Source organism: Leptonotus elevatus, chromosome 11 (assembly GCF_054856555.1).
Source record: "Leptonotus elevatus isolate MCC_2025b chromosome 11, RoL_Lele_1.0, whole genome shotgun sequence".
Classification (NCBI taxonomy): Eukaryota; Metazoa; Chordata; class Actinopteri; order Syngnathiformes; family Syngnathidae; genus Leptonotus; species Leptonotus elevatus.
The window spans coordinates 10,030,319-10,046,658 of record NC_141249.1 but is presented as its reverse complement, the minus strand read 5'-3'; the positions used below and the strand labels follow the sequence as shown (position 1 = coordinate 10,046,658).

Genomic DNA, 16,340 nt, shown 5'->3' with positions numbered 1-16,340 from the left:
AAAATTACATCAATTATGTTGTTAAGGAAAGTTAGCTGACGTTTTTTTCTAGCTAGAAACAAGTGGTCAGATTCAGCACCACTATCTGTTGGAATTGGAATGGGTGAAGTAAGCAGTGTCCTGTGCATGTGTTAATATTAAAGCTAATGTGCTACTGAAAAGATAACTAATTGGATGCCCATGACCCAAAAACTTTTTTCTTTCTTTCATAAATGTGGTAATTAAATTAAAATGTTCAAAAAGGTTACATTTATCTTGCTTAGCCGGAAGCTTAGCCTCCGTAAACCTCAGACCCTAGAACCGCCCTTGCCATGCAGCCAGATCCTTTCCAATGTCACAGCAGTTTCCATTTCCAGTTCCATGCTTATTGTCACTTTTTGTCTCCCTGGTACCATTCTTTGAGGTCATAATAAAAAACACAAAAGCCGAAGAAAAAACAAAAGTGGACTGAAGCATTTCCTGTTGTCCTGTGTGTCATTACACATGATTTAAGGTCTAGTGGTACAACTTCTGGGGTGTTTTACTTTTGTGATAAAGAACAAACAAAATAGTTGACATCCACAACTGATACCAGGCCTTATTTCAGTGTATCCCAATACCAATATATGCTACTCTCTTTACAATCAGGAATGGAATGGCTAGAAATTAGAAGAATAGAAAATTGCCATTCATTTTATGTAATTTTAAGGAAAAATGCTATATTGGGATTCATAGATCTTTCTTTAAAATTGTATCCTTTTTGGGGGGAACAGGATTTTGTTTAATCAAGTACTAGTGTACTTAGTATCAATATCAATAATACTCAAAACAGAGTTGAGTAAAAAAAAAAAAAAGTAGTATCAAACATCCTTAGTTTCCAGACCTACTCAGGGAAGTTCTGATCATCATTACAACACAAGGTACGAAGTATAAACAAGCCAAACAGTGGAGAAAATGAGACAAGAAATTAACATGATACCCGGCTTGTTCATACTTAATGGTGAATAAGCATTTGACTCAACTATGAGGTGAGCATGGCAATAAAAAAATGTCAGGTATCTTCTTTTTTTGTGGCACAGAGTCCAGTTTGTGCAATTGGTCGACGGGTTGCTCCATCAGAAATGGAAAATGCAAAATTTAAAATGACACGTGAAACTGCAAAGGTGAGTTTGCAGAAGTCAGGATATTCCGTATCTTATTTCCATAACACAATGCTCAGCACATTAACAGTCACAACAAGAATTTAATGGGTCAACAACAAAAATAAGAATATAACAAGACACGTTCAAGGCTTCTCCATATTTGTGTTGTCAACCTTTCCCTCAATATTTTTAAATGATTAACTTGACATATTAGAACCCATATTATAGCCAACATTTATTAATTTAATCAGTAGCATATTATTTTCCTCCTGCTTGATCATTATTCATTAGCAAAGCACAAAATGAACTAGGCCATTCGTTGTATGTTCCTCGTTAGAATTTACAGTTAAATTCCGTATGCGGTAGCTTAGCCATTATGGAAAGTCAAAATTATCAAAGCGCAGTCAACATTGGTTGTATTTAAGTTGACAAAGGAGCCCCGTGAAAGACATCTGACTGTCCGATGGACATGCGCGAGTCCACTGTTTGTGTGACTCAATACTGTTCTGTCCTTGAATGTTAGATAACATTATTACTCCACCCAAGAACAACAGGGAGCTGGGGCCTGGATCAGTCGTCTTTTACACTCATCACCTTGAGGCGGAGGGAAGAAAATAAACATTACATGGAAAAGTGCTTCTTTAACGAAAACCGCCATGGTAAATCTTTCAGTGTTTGGAAAATGTCACTCAAGAGGATAAAGATATTGTTAAAATTATACGTGAGGTTTGGGGCTTTGTAAAGAGCCAAAAATCAAGTGGGGAAAAAAAATCTGTGCTTGTTGATTGAAGAAAAAGTCCACTTTCGAGCACTGCAGCATCCACAAATGCCTAGCAATTATCGGCATCAAACTAAAACTGTCATCGATATAAAGCCAACCAGAGCAGTGAGTCACCAAATCAAAGTCCATCTGAAGTGCATCCGGTACAAGCACAGTCATCAGAAGGTGTTTCCCTTTGCTTGACCTTCCAGCACTAGGGCCTGCAGCGAGGGAATTACCAGCTATTTTCCTCAAAGGCCTTCAATTCCTTTTACACTCATTCTATTCAGTGCGTGCCAGTTCAGTGAGGAGGGTACATGGGAACCGTCAAGGCATCGGGGGAGGACATTTCCACTAGGTTTCAGGTTCTATTTCACTTCTTGGAACAGTGGAGACAGGTGAATGGAAGGTTACTGGCTGTTTAGAGACGTTAGATGGGTGAAGCAGGGTCTGTTGATTGGCCTGACATTGAAAACACGCGGCGCAGTGATGTACGTCGTCTGTCAGCATGGGGAGCCGGACACACGTACTGGAGCAGGAAGAGACACGTCATCTACGAGTCCAGAGAATCAGCTGGAGGGAACAAGACAAACATTTACATTACTAATCCTGCTCTACAGCGCCAGCTCTATTCAGTCTCTACTGGTTGATTTTAATACTGAAGGAAGCAGCAGAAAGCACATCGCAATACTGAAAGCATCTAACAGGCTAAGTGAATACAGTTTGACTGAAAGAGCTCAATAAAACCTTTAAGCCAACCCAAATGAATTAATTGACCTTCCTGTGGCGGGTCAACACTGATCTCCTCAGCCTCCTCGGTTTCATCCCTCATCTCCTCATCTTCGTCCTCCTCGAGCTCGCTAGCGATGAGCTGCCGAGCCAGTTTGATGTTGAGGCCCTCGTTGTAGTGCTTCTTCCGCATCATTTGAAAATGTTTCCTTTTGGCTGGAGAGGAAAACAATGTATTATTTTTTCTTTTTTAAGTCAGCACATTCATCTGGACATGAGTTCCGCCTAATAAAAGTATGACCATCTCAATAACGACTATCGACGTCAATAACGAGGTCGAGCAGATGTCTTGGCTCACCTTGTTCCTCGGGGGACAACTCCTCTTCTTCTTCTTCACTACTTTCCACTTCCTCCTCCTCTTCTTCCTCCTCTTTCATAAATCGAGGTTCTGAGCCTTCTGCTGCTTTCAGCCTTGGCAAAAAGAGTAGAAGGTTCTTTAGTTTATTACCTTTAGAGATTCCATCACACCAAAAAACAACTTTGTCTGTTGTTCAATTGTGAATATCTGGTCAACTTTCAAACAGGCCGTATTTGGAGCGAGAGCAGATGGAGAGAACGACGAGGATGAGATCAGGGGGAGGAGAAAGCGGGTGCAGAGAGAGAGAGAGGAGAAGAAGTGAGCACTCGAGCATGAAGCAAAAATAACAGGTTTTCATTGCCGTCTCTCACACACAACTGCAGACGACAAAATGAATAATGGCCTATGGCTGAGCGGATGGTAGTGAATGGCCGTGGGGGAAGAACCCATTCATCGTACTACAACAAAACTGGCCTGATTCAGCTTGTCAGCTTAAATATGATGTTCACACAAGACAAGATAATAAAATAATGTATTTTGGGGTAAGATACATCAACTTAAAAAAAAAAGTATACATTTGTTGGATGAGTGGGTGGACATGGAGGAAAAGAGCAGCTGATATCTAGAGGCCTCAAGAGGAAACAAACAAAAGGAGGCTAATTGGCTTGCTAGCCTGGAGCTAACTGCCGTCCTCACTGAAGCCTGTCTCATTCCAGCATCAATGCACTTCCATTAGACAGCAGGAAAAAAACATTTCTCCCCCAACACACGCAACATATAATCCAGCAAGGCTAAAGAAGTAAGGATTGCTCATGATAAAGAGTTCAAGTTTTTACATTTGTACTGGGGTGGTTATTTATTTGCTCCTATGGAAATAATTGAACAGCAGTCCAAAACCAAAGGAGAAGCATTTCCTCACTACAGGATGATGTCTCACCAACAGGAATGCCTTCTAATGTCTGTCCAGAAAAGAAAAGATATTGTATTGTGCCCAGTTATTACTGTCGGGCCTATTCTTTCCCAGCTGTAAAAGCTTGGAAGTTAGTCAACAGCTGTTGACTGCCCTCGAATGGTGCCATTTTTGCCCCTAAAATTGGAGACAGTGAAAGTACATTTTTCATCTACTCATACATTTGCAACCAGCAATAAAAAATAAAAAAAAATCTATAGTTTGTGTTACTAACAAACTTTCTTTCCACACTTCAAAGACCTTCTATTGAAAAAAGCAATGTCTAAATGAAATTGGTTAATAATCATAAAATTTTTCTAACACTGCTTTGCGAAAACATTCTTTTCAGATTTTTTTTTTTATTATTATTTTTTTTTACAAACTTAGGCTTCAAACAAAGGTATGAAATTGGATTTTTGTGAAGAATCAACACCAAGTCGGACACAAGTGGAACGAATTTTATACTACATTTTAAACTTTTTTTTTTTTAAACAATTAACTGAAAAGTAGGGTGTGAGAAATTATTCACCCCTTTCCTCTCAGTGCAGCCAACGGACTCCAGATGTTCCCTGAAGATTTCTGAATGATCCAAAGTTGACCTGAATGACTGACGATGATAAACAAAGTCCACTAGGGGTGTGCCAAAAAACTTGATTCTCATAAGAATGGCGATTCTCATTTAGTACGATTCAGAATTTATTTTAAATGTCCGAAAATCGATTTTATTTAAATCATTTTATACTGTCTTGCCCTTGTGTGCCTTTACTCGGAGCGCTGTTCACGTTGTACCTGATTTGGCCACATGGGGGCAGTGTGGAACCGCATGTTCTGATACACTGTTAAGTTGTAGCCACATTAGAGAGTAGAAGTTAAAGTCATGATCAAGACATGCCAATAAAAGTTTTTTTGCAGCGTGGGGAGAGCATATGCCGGTGTGTTTTTAATAAGATGCTTCTCTGTATACATGCCTGAAGTGTTTTGTATGAATAGCCGTCTTTTGAGTGATCGTCGCGCGCTAATTAGCATTAGCGAGTCAGACTGGAGTTGATCATGACGATTCTTTTTACATCAATGAATTGAAGCAGAAATCATTGTCAATCAAATGATTCTTAATCAAAAATCTATTCTGAATTGAATCACAGACCCAAAAATAGGAATCAAATCGTGAGACAGTCAAAGAATCCCATCCGTAGAGTCCCTACAGTACATAATCGAGGAAGCAGTTGGACAGAGAAAAGTGGGTGAATAATTTCTCATGCCCTACTTTTTAGTAATTTATTTGTAAAAAGAAGTTTAAAATATCTTCTATCACAATTGTGTCCCACATACTTTCACAAGTGTATTACCTTTGCCAGATCCAAGTTATTTATGTGTCCACTGTGGGTTTTCTTTCATTAACAGTGTGTAACTCGCCTTTTTTTTCTCTTCCTAATTCACTTTGACCTTGTCACTTTTGTCATTCATTGCATGCTCATTAGATTCTTACTTTGATGTCAGGTCATCCACAGGGAGTGCACTTCGACCTTCTGAGTCACTCAAGGCCCCCTCATCCTCGTCGTCCCCAACCATTCTAAAAAATAAAACACTTTTTAAATTCCTTGCTTGACAGGCATGGCAAGTGAAAAGGATGTCATGTGATCTTCCCTTAATCATTCTGACGCATTCCTAAACCTTTCTACACTGGAATTGATTCGGGCTGTGAACATTCTGTCAACTTTTTTTCAATTAAATATTATATTGGATAAAGGCGGACCTGTTATAAGGTGTGCTGGGCTCGTCTATCTTCATCAGACCATAATCTTTGTCTGCTGGATGGTATGTGGCCAGGATATTCATCTCATCCCACTTCTGGCTTTTCTTTCTGTTAAAAAAAAAAGAAAAGAGAAAGAAGTAAATTATAGAAGAGTGCATTTTGACCACGACGCACCACTACCATCCTCAATCCCAAAAGATCTTTCCAGGAGCGAAAGCATCCACATTTAAACTGGGGCTGAACATGTCCCAGTTTTCACTTTTGACTGCATTCTTTTGGGAACACTCAAGGCCAAATACATGAAAAATATCACAAGCATCAATTTCTCAATCAGTGCGAGAAATAATGTATGGTTTTGTGCAAGTCAGTTCATTCCTGCTCTATAATGTATAAAAAAAACCTGCCTAACCAAGGGGGGTGGACAACCAACCACAGCTACAGATAAATATAGGGTCGTATCCTGATGCCCGATGACTTTACCCGAAGGTGCTCTACATTTGGCGACATTTCGCTTGGAGACAACTCATTAAATAAAGTGAGTCATGAAAGAGAGCTGAGCAGAGCGATCAGGTGACAGAGTGGTAGGGCAGTGAGGAAAGGTGCTCCCCCCTACTGACTCCTGTGAACCGAACCCATCAACAACAGCAGTGGGCATTGGGTTTACTACGGCGATAGCAGCTGATCAAAACATACAAGGAAGCAAACAAGAATCAAGCAGCATAAATAAATACTAAATAGTTTTCACTAAGGATGGCCATAAATCAGATTTGTTGATTGAGTTAATAATTGACATAAGTGAAACAAAAATAACCTCATTCATCTAGGGACCAAAGTTGGCCATGTCCTGTGCCAATTAAGCTCGTTTCAAATCTGATTGGGATTTTTTGTTGTTGTTTCCATTTAGTATGCAAGAGAATGCGAGAAATAATTCTCAGCTCCTGATGAATGATCAAGTTAATCATACACACGGTAATATCGGCAAGCCGTCCATTTATTGCACTCTTTGGACTTGAGGATTTGCGTCCTTGTTTAAACCGTACACAGGAATGTTGCATTGTTTAAATGGGGACAGCTGACGGGATGATTGGTGGCTTACCCAGGATATCCTTTGGTTGTAGAATGAGAAGAGAATAGGGATTTGCTCCATGACTGACACATAAGCAGGGAAATGTGTTTAAGCTGTTGGAAAACTAAATGAGCGTAAAAGACGGTCATTGTTGAGACAAACTGGGGAAAGCTCATGTTATTGGGTATTGTGAAAAACATGTTTCCTTGTTTTAATGGTGAGAGGCCATCAGGATCTGGTGCACAAAATGACAAATTAGTAAGATACCCAAGATAGCATTAGCTAATATCTTGTTTGTTTTTACATGCATGCTCACGTTTTGCTTTTTCTCTGGGGTTTTTGCGCCACTTATTGGACAAAAAACAAAGAGCCGTCAAAGCTGGTATAACAATATTTTAGCAAACTCAATTTACACTTATGTTTCCATCGTTTCTATGGGAAAACAGTTACATAACAGATTTGGTTCAACCATGGTGCTCAGCGTTGGTGCTGGGCTCCACTCCAGGAAGCTTCTACATTTTTTCCCCCCCCTTTACCTCTTCGCTCACTTACAGAGGCTATTTTTGGGATCAACACAGAAAAAGCTAGATTCACTGCCGGTAATAGAATTCACTAATAGCTGTCATCTCTGGCCTAATTTTACAGAGTGCTGCTCTGACATTACTAGCTCATGTCTAGAGCTGCTGGGTAGGTTAGCAGAGGGACAATGGCTGATACTCACTAATCACAAAATGACTGATAGAGCGATAAGACCAGTGTGGCTACTGCGGGAGCCCATTCCTGGTAGTCTTGATTTTGTCTAGTCTTGATCCTTACACAATTTGGTAAATAATTGCAAAAGCACATAGAAAGGATTTGAAAATTATGTGATGACGATTCAGATCCACAAGTATATTCTATACCTCCAAAATTGTGCTGTGTGGAGAATTTTAGGACAGGCCTTTTAATGTCCATTTGGGCCAATTTCATCCATCAATGAAGTAAGATGAATTTTTGAAAAACAAGAAAAGTAATTTAAAATTCAAAACAGGGTAGACATGTTTGTTCCTTGTATGTATTTTTGGCAGAGGAACGATAAAAGTCTAGGGATTAAAAATTTTTAAATAAGCAAACTTTAGTACAAATGCTGGCTTCCAACAATTCTCCCCTGGAGATGGTATAACACCAAAGTTTTGTGACGGGTGATTGGTGGGCCGGGCTGAAAGGTAGACTTGATACAGTATATACTGCATGTTGCAAGTTTTTTTTTTTTTTAACCTCAGTGTTATTCATTTGCCCGCCTTTCCAAGCCAACATCTCATCATCGCTCTCCTTTTTTTAAATATACAGTATATATAAATTAAAAATTGTTACATGTGTAGTATTGCTCTGCAGTGCTCATTTAAGACCTAACATTACAAGCAATGTTTTTTTTTTTTAAATACATATAGACATCAGACTGTATGGACAGTATTGGATTAGTATTTCAATGAAATAGCAAATGTGATTTAGGTTGCAAAATAAGTCATGTTAAATAATAGATTCTGTGTCCATTAGTAGCTCAGTTGCCAAGACAAGTGAGAAGGGGGTAACATGATAAGTCATTGTGATAGTAAGTCAAGTCATTGTGACAATATGGGAGCTCAAACTAAATCAATTATTGGGCCATAAACGTGACAGACCGCTGATAACTTTTGTGTAAATATCAAGTTTGATTGGTGGCTCATTGTGTGCATTTGTCATCCATTTAACAGGTGGAATGTTGAATTATATACTTAAGAATCGTTGCAATTCATGAATGTAACCCAGCTCGCACAAACCATACAGACACGAAATAAGTCAGTGTTGCGACTGTCGCGGTCGTAAAGTTACGCTAGTCTGCGCTAACAAGCGTGGTTGTCGTCAAGCTAGCTGCTTTTACATACACACACCCGACCGACGGCTACAGGCAACACTCACTGCTGGTCTTCATCTGAAAGTCCGGGACTTTGTTCGGGTTTATCTGCCAGAAAGTCGCCAGGCGCTGGTTGAACGCTGGCGGCGTTATTCTTGTTTTTCAGGATGCCTTTTATCGGCCGCGGAGCTGCCATTCCTTCTCGCACGCTGGCTGTCAAAGCGGGCTCGCGCAGGTGTTGCTCCCCGACTGCTTTTCCCAAGTCGATTTCTTCCTCTCAGTATTCAAAAGGGGGGTCAAACATGCTCGCTTTGATACCTCAACGGTCTTCGGTACGTTCAGGAAAAACCTGGATAGGATACACGGAGCGCGAGTACATTTCTGCTCTGTTGGTTTACGACTGACGGGGTGTAACTGTGCTGAGAGCGGGTCTACTCGAGACATTACATCGCGATAGTTTGAAAACGCGACTGCCGTGTAACGTTTAAGTACCTCGGACTTTTCCAAGCTATTTAATATTACATCTTTGTCAACCGCCGAGTGCCGTTGTTTCTCATTTTAGAAAACAACCCTGCACCACAATAAAATTCTCACTCCTTTCGCAAATCGGAAAAGTTTTTTTATTTACTGCCTGACTCTTGAAGTACGAATTTTGTGACATTTGGTGGGGGCTGCGGGGGAGGGGTAATAATAATCACACATTCATACATACATACATACATATATACATACAATGTATGTTTTATGCAGGGCTCCAGACATTTTGACCCTATTTGAGACCACTACATTTGTTAAATATTATTATTGTATTTTAAAAAATAATTACTGTTGAATATTTTCCATTGCTGTCAAACTTCTGCTTCACACCTCAGCCCCTTTATCAGTAATATAGTGAAATATTGAATAATGTTAACTTTGTACGTCAATTCAATTGTGCACCCATAAATCTTCTACTTGCGCCGCTAATATTTTAGGTTAGGAGCTACTGTGCTCCTTTAAAAAAAAGGGTCAATTTATCTGTAATTTAATTTTCGTTTTGTAAAACAAGTATTTAGTTTGACTAGGCAAAACTGAATTACTAATATCAATTATCTGGTATTTCAAGTATTCAGAGTTACATTACAGATATTCAGCCATCCATTTTCCAAACCACTTATTCCAAAACTCAAACTGCAGTATTAAATGTAATTATGACTAGTCAGAAATATGTTTGTATGTCCACAATATCTCCTCCGTGAGTCATCACCTTATTGTGGTAGAGGGGTTTGCGTGTCCCAATGAGCCTAGGAGCTATGTTGTCTGGGGCTTCATGCCCCTGGTAGGGTCACCCATGGCAAACAGGTCCTAGGTGAGGGACCAGACATAGCATGGCTCAAAAGACATGTTAATTCTGGATCGCGGTTTCCCTTGCCCGGACGCGGGTCACCGGGGCCCCCCTCTGGATCCAGGCCTGGAGGCGGGGTTTGAAGGCGAGCTTATGGTGGCCGGGCCTATACCCATGGGGCCTGGCTGGGCACAGCCCGAAAAGGCAACATGGGCTCACCACCTGTGGGAGGGGCGAAAGGAGGGGCTCAGTGTCGAGCAGCTACTCCGCCGCGTTGAGAGGAACCAGTTGAGATGGCTCAGGCATCTGGTTCGGATGCCTCCTGGACGCCTCCCTGGAGAGGTGTTTCGAGCATGTCCCACCGGCAGGAGGCCCCGGGGATAACACAGGACACACTGGAGAGACTATGTCTCTCGGCTGGCCTGGGAACGCCTTGGGATCCCGTCGGAGGAGCTGTTTGAAGTGGCTGGGGAGAGGGAAATCTGGGGTTCCCTGCTAAAGCTGCTGCCCCCGCGACCCGACCCCGGATAAGCGGTAGATGATGGATGGATGGATGTCCACAATATTACGTCCAGATAGTCAAAAATGTAATTCGCTTGCCATAGATTACACCCGGTACTGATCAAAAGTCAGTCACAGAGAACTTAAACTCAGGAACTGTCAGTACCAGGAATTCAAAGTTCTCTGGCTTTTTTGCGGCAAAGCCACTATAGAGACAGGCAACCATTCACACTCACGCTGGGAAATGAACCCACAATACTTGCACAGAAATCAGGAAAATGAACCACAACACTGCCATGATTTATTTGTGAACAGTGTAATTAAGAAACATAACTTTATTGTTGCCAGAAAAATTGTATGATAGTCTAGTGATTATAAATAACAAATGCAGATGGACAGAATATCAATTGGTCTTAACTCTAAAGTAAAATAGCAAAGGCAAAAAGAACAAAGACCATTCATTCATGCCAGCCCTCACTCGTCAAAATGTGATCACGTTAATTATTTTCACTATGACCTACCCCATAGTCCTCCTTACTGTGTCTCAGAGTAAAGGCAGTGGCTTCCCATGGCGAAGTCTAAGGTAACATTCTCATTTTTCCGAAGGATTTCTTAATCAACCAACCACTATGGTTCAAGCAGGTGGGGAGGCAGATGGATTATTCACTGTTCCTACAATACAGCTGATCGCAGCAGAATCAAGTTGTGCTTTGGATGTGCTTCCTGGCAAGTGTTCGAGCGATGCTCAGTTGCTTCAACCAAGGCTTCTCTGTGAAAGCACTGCATGAAAGGGAAAACATCAATTACAGTCAATAAAATATATATTGGTATCACTGATTTACCATTAAATTATTAATTACAATAGCACTTGCTGATCCAGTTTTTTTTGTGATCTATATTGAAGCAGGATTTTTGATCTGCCTTCTCACCGCAAGCTTATTTTGTTCCTACATCTCAAAACATTCTTGGACTTATTTAATGTAATCAAAATAAGATGATCAATAGTTCATTTTGTAGTCTAAATGTCAGCATTGGTCCGAAAATAAATTCACTCAGATAGGCGGAACGATCAAATGTTTTTACCACTAGGTGGCAGAAGGTACATCTAAACCTGAGTATCCACTTTTTGTGACATTTACAGATATTTTCTTTTGTAAAATGTGTACCTTGTAGGTGGATAAAGGTGGGGTAAATGCTGCTGAGATATAAAGTAGGAAAGATAGAAACCTGGCGACTGTCAAGCAGTATACTGCATTTTCTCTGATGGTTCGGTGTCTGGACTGCAAAGGCGTGTTGAAGAAGCAGTTGGAGGGTGGTGATGCACCAAAGAATGCTTGCAATGGAATGTGTTTTCCGGTAAGAGGTGGGAGTGAGCACTGGCCGCCGCATAGGCCACCGGGTCCTTCACTGGCGTCACCATCATGTCTGCCCATGATCTGACTGTGTTTGTTCTGAATTTCTTTGTTAAAGGCAGCAGGTTTCATTTGCAGCTTGCCATGAAGATGTGGCAACGCCCTGTTGGTGGAAAACAGTAAGTTGCTTGTAGTTTGTTTGGTCTTCGCTCTCCTCGGTTTGGAGGACATTTTCGGCCGGGTGAAGCCGTCTACCAACAGCACTTTGCTATTTAAATTGTACTGGTAGTGCCTTGAAGCCATCCTTTGCTGCGCTAAACGTAGCCAGCGCCTCATCTGAAGGTAGACACGCATGGGCAGGGATATATTTGCCAAAGACGCTACTGAACATAGCTTCTTTGTTAAGTAACAAACACATGATCTATGTCCATGCCGAATGGCAATTTTCAAAGGGTCCAGTCCATCTGCGTCCCAGCAAGCCAAGGTCATAATATTCTTGGTGACAAAGAGCTTTAGGATGAGGAGCTGACTGCTCTGTGCAGCGACATGGATGGGGCATCTTCTGGCATCCCTGTGTGCAGTCTGGTGGCACCACTGGCGGTATGGATGGACCCCTACTGGCTCATCAGCATGCGCACCCCTGCGCAACAGCCAATCTGCCAGATCCAGGTGGCCAAAAGAGGCCGCGATGTAGAGCGCTACCCGCAGCTGAAACCTGCAAACATTTGAGAAAAAAAGTTCATGTGGACTTACAGTAAGGTTTTTAATAAATGTTCTAATCTGTGACATGCATGATTGTGGACCTCTGACCTCATGACAGGCCTCTCATCTGACAAATGATGCTGGACTGTTGCTGTGTAGCCAAGGAGGCAACCTTGGAGGTACTCAACCCACCCATCCCAGGTATCCAATCGAAGATTTGCACCTAAGACAGAAACAATGCAGGAATTTATTCATTTATTTATTTCAGAGGTGTCAAAATTAGTGTGTTAATTCTTACTTGCGACTAATGACTGTCCCCTACTTGGAAAGCCTGTACTGGGGGAATTCCAGTCGCAACACAGCAGACACGTCCATGTCAAAATTTTGCAGTAATAAATTTAATAATAATGCATATATTTGTGGAGACTGGGGTCAAGTTGTATTTTACAATTTGGAAAAAAAATTGCAGAATTTCCCAAGTTACTTCATAATAAAGATTTAATATGAAGAAAAAAAATGCACTGAGCTGTCACCAACGTCTTACAAATGCATGTATGCCATCTAGTGGCAGATAATGACCTCAACACAGATCAATATCACACTCGTTTTTACAATACATTACATATTTTTAATTTTAACTCAATTTTATGAATTATTATGAAAATACTGTATTATCAATGACTAAAAGATGTAGCCGTATTTCTATTAGTTTTTTTAAATTCCACTATTATGTTAACAAGAGTATGAAAGATTTTTTTTATTATACATTTAGAACAGATATAAAATGTGCATTTAATCATGAGTTAACTATTGAAGTCATGCGATTATTTATGATATTAAAAAGATAATCGTCTGACACCCTAATTTATTCATTTATTTATTTATTTTTATATTTTTTATTCATCTATACACAAAAAATGACATTGTCTCTATGAAACTTTGTTTTTGAAACTTTTCAACATTCTGTTGCAGATTTCAAGAATACATTTTTTTGTATTGCTTAAGTCCCATTGAAAGGGTTCTCCCTCTCCCAGCAAGTGGTATAGTCCACCCATTCCTAACATCTGTGGAAGTACTCCATGAACCAGGAAGTGGATGCTTTCTGGAGCGCTTTACCCATTCCAATGGCATAGTCTTGCAGGGTCTTGCAGTCATATAGTTGAATTCCAGCAGCTGTAGTAAGTCTGAAGGCACTGACAGGAAGTCCACTGTGTGCAGACACTACAGTTTTCAATTGGGCCACTGACATCTTTTGGAGAGACTTATTTTCCATAATTGGCAACATTTGTCCTGTCACAGCATTGAAGATGTAAACCAAAGGTCTCTGATAAATCTGAAGAAACAAAAGAGAAAGAGGAAAAAATTTTTTTTTTACCTTAACCTTTCACACTACAAAGAAACACTTATATTGCTTATTTATGGGTAATTGTTACAATAAAGCAGGCTAATGGTATAAGAGAATCTGAGAATAAGCTAAAGGGGGAAAAAAGGCCAATTGAGAGGACGTTCATTAAAGTGAACAATGGATAATGCACAATCACGGCAAATGTAAGGATACCAGTAAAACCCAAGTATATTAATGGGGGCAGCCATAAAAAACGGTTAGACGCAAACATGTAAAGCACTACAATGACCTTTCATGCCAGATACACCTGTACTCCACTTTCTCTGACTGTAAGCCAGTCATATTTACTGCACACTTCCATCACAGTTCCCTAACTTCTGCCTAAACTCTGAATACCTTTACGAGGCCTTTTATGGTGCTGCCGCTCCGAATGCCCACGTCACACAGAGCCCAACAATCTTGGAGCGCTGCACCACCATAGCTCAGTTCCAGGTATTGGTTGTCATTGGATATTTGCACAAGAAAAGACTCCTACAGAAGAGATCAAGAACATTTCTAATCACCAAAAAGCAAATCACTCATTTACTACTTATGTACTTTTGAGATTGCAGCTTTAATATAGAGTGCTTTTCAATGTTTTCATTAAAAACAATGTAAATATGCGTCATTATGAAGACAATTACCTGTACCATCCGTTTAATGGCCCTCACAGTCAGACATGGAGCGACGTCAAAAGACTCCCAAGAGTCCTCGAAGCAGACCGAGATCCTCATGGTTCGAACGTCCCCCTGTCTGATGTTCGTGCTCCCCTGTGTCCCTCTGATGAGACCAAAGTGAGTGGGGGCTGCAGGGTGGAGTCACTGTCAAGTGGGCTAACAGAATAATCTGCTAAATGAAATAGGTCAGTTTAATGCTTTAAATACAAAATGCACCCGCTTTCAGATCATTCAACAAATCTGTTATTTTGTATAAAGTCAACATGACTGACAAAATTTTCAGGCTATCTTTAGCTATACTACATACTATTTAGGCTATCAAGGTGTGTTTGGTTTAGTCTCTTATTTTATGATATAACAATAAAAGCACATGCATGGAGTCCAGTCTGAAAGTTCAGGTGGTGAAGAAGATCTCATCAATGAAGTGTTCACGAGAATATCGAAAGTTCTACACATTTTTAAGCATTTTGTTTGTTTTAGTATTTTGCTGTAAATGAAAGATTGTAGGCTAATCATATAGTTTTATGTGGTTAAAATAAGATCAAGAGCTGTATCGTATGATAGCCCATGGGCCATTTAATACACTCTTGACAAGGATAAACACTGACCCTGACGTCCTATGTTTTCAATGTCAATAAGATTTAAACTTTCACATTTCTCATCTTCAGGCAACCTTTGAGTCTGTGAACATATAAAATACTACAATTCCAAATTGTAAAATACATTTTTGTAATGCTCTTAAAGCTTTTGTCCATATTTCAATCACAACATTGTTTTATTTCAAATGAATTGTGGATGTGTTGTTAAAAAAAAGCACTAACTGTACCTACAAAGTTTATTTGATGTGTTCATTTGTTTGGCGGGGGGGGGGGGGGGGGGTACAGCCATCTGACGTCAACTCCTTTCTTTGCCACAATAGTGAGAAAGAAAAGAACTGTTTAATGCTTTCGCTCTGTATTGAAGCAAAGCCACATTTGTTTGAGTGTCCTTTCAATAAAGTTTTACCGGGAAATGACTCTTTTGCATGTGACTTTTGAAGCTTTATGTTCTTTGCTACACTGAGGAAAATATACAAGTTTAACTCTTAATAAAGACACTCAATGCCAACAGTACACAAGACAGAAGTTAGACACAATCCATTCATCTATTTTCTTTAGCGCTTATCCTCAACAGGGTGGCAGGTAAACTGGGATATAACCCAGATGACTCTTGAGTGAGAGGCAGGAGTTCTGTAAGGGGTGCTTTGGGAGTACGGGGTACCGGTAAGACCGGAGTCCGAGTTTGATCCGCATTCCGCATTGCCGGCAATAAGTCTGATTCGTTTCAAGTGAGGGTTGGACTCCGCCAAGGCTGCCCTTTGTCACTGATTCTGATTATAACCTTTATGGAGAAAATTTTGAAGTTCAGGTGAGATTTTGAGGGGATCCGATTTGGTGGCCTGTCTCTTCTTATAGATGATGTGGTACTGTTGGTTTCTTGAAGTTATAATCTCCAACTCTCACAGGAGCGGTTCACAGTACAGTGTCAAGCGGTTGGAATAAAAATCTGCACCTCCAAAAACTGAGACTAAGAAAGGGTGGCATGCCCTCCCTGGGTCTGGGATGAGATACTGCCTCAAGTGGAGGAGTTTAAGTATCTTGGGGTCTTTTTCACGAGTGGGGAAAGAATGGAGGGGAAGATCAACAGGTGAAATGGTGCACTGAAAATGGATCGATGGATGAATTCACTAGTTGTGCATGTGTTTGGAGTCGGAAAAAATATAGACAATAATTTAGAAAGATAAACATGGTC

General features: G+C 40.4%; 2 protein-coding genes across 2 annotated transcripts; both read right to left on the bottom strand.

The window, feature by feature from the left end:
• Positions 1–1,202: 1,202 nt before the first annotated feature.
• ppp1r2 (protein phosphatase 1, regulatory (inhibitor) subunit 2) lies at positions 1,203–9,043 on the bottom strand. The gene is made up of 6 exons (XM_086090267.1): positions 8,675–9,043; positions 5,671–5,778; positions 5,404–5,487; positions 2,969–3,081; positions 2,659–2,826; positions 1,203–2,454 (listed from the first exon to the last, which is right to left on the bottom strand). Exons 1-6 carry the CDS (start codon positions 8,803–8,805, stop codon positions 2,435–2,437), a joined length of 624 nt encoding a protein of 207 aa, XP_085946393.1. The 5' UTR covers positions 8,806–9,043; the 3' UTR covers positions 1,203–2,434.
• A 950-nt stretch (positions 9,044–9,993) lies between these two features.
• Positions 9,994–14,613, bottom strand: LOC147165759 (protein ANKUB1-like). Its single transcript, XM_086089523.1, has 7 exons — positions 14,517–14,613; positions 14,230–14,364; positions 13,605–13,821; positions 12,597–12,711; positions 11,601–12,501; positions 10,153–10,155; positions 9,994–10,059 (listed from the first exon to the last, which is right to left on the bottom strand). The coding sequence occupies exons 1-7, from the start codon at positions 14,604–14,606 to the stop codon at positions 9,994–9,996; spliced, it is 1,527 nt and encodes a 508-aa protein (XP_085945649.1). The 5' UTR covers positions 14,607–14,613.
• Between the last annotated feature and the right edge of the window lie 1,727 nt (positions 14,614–16,340).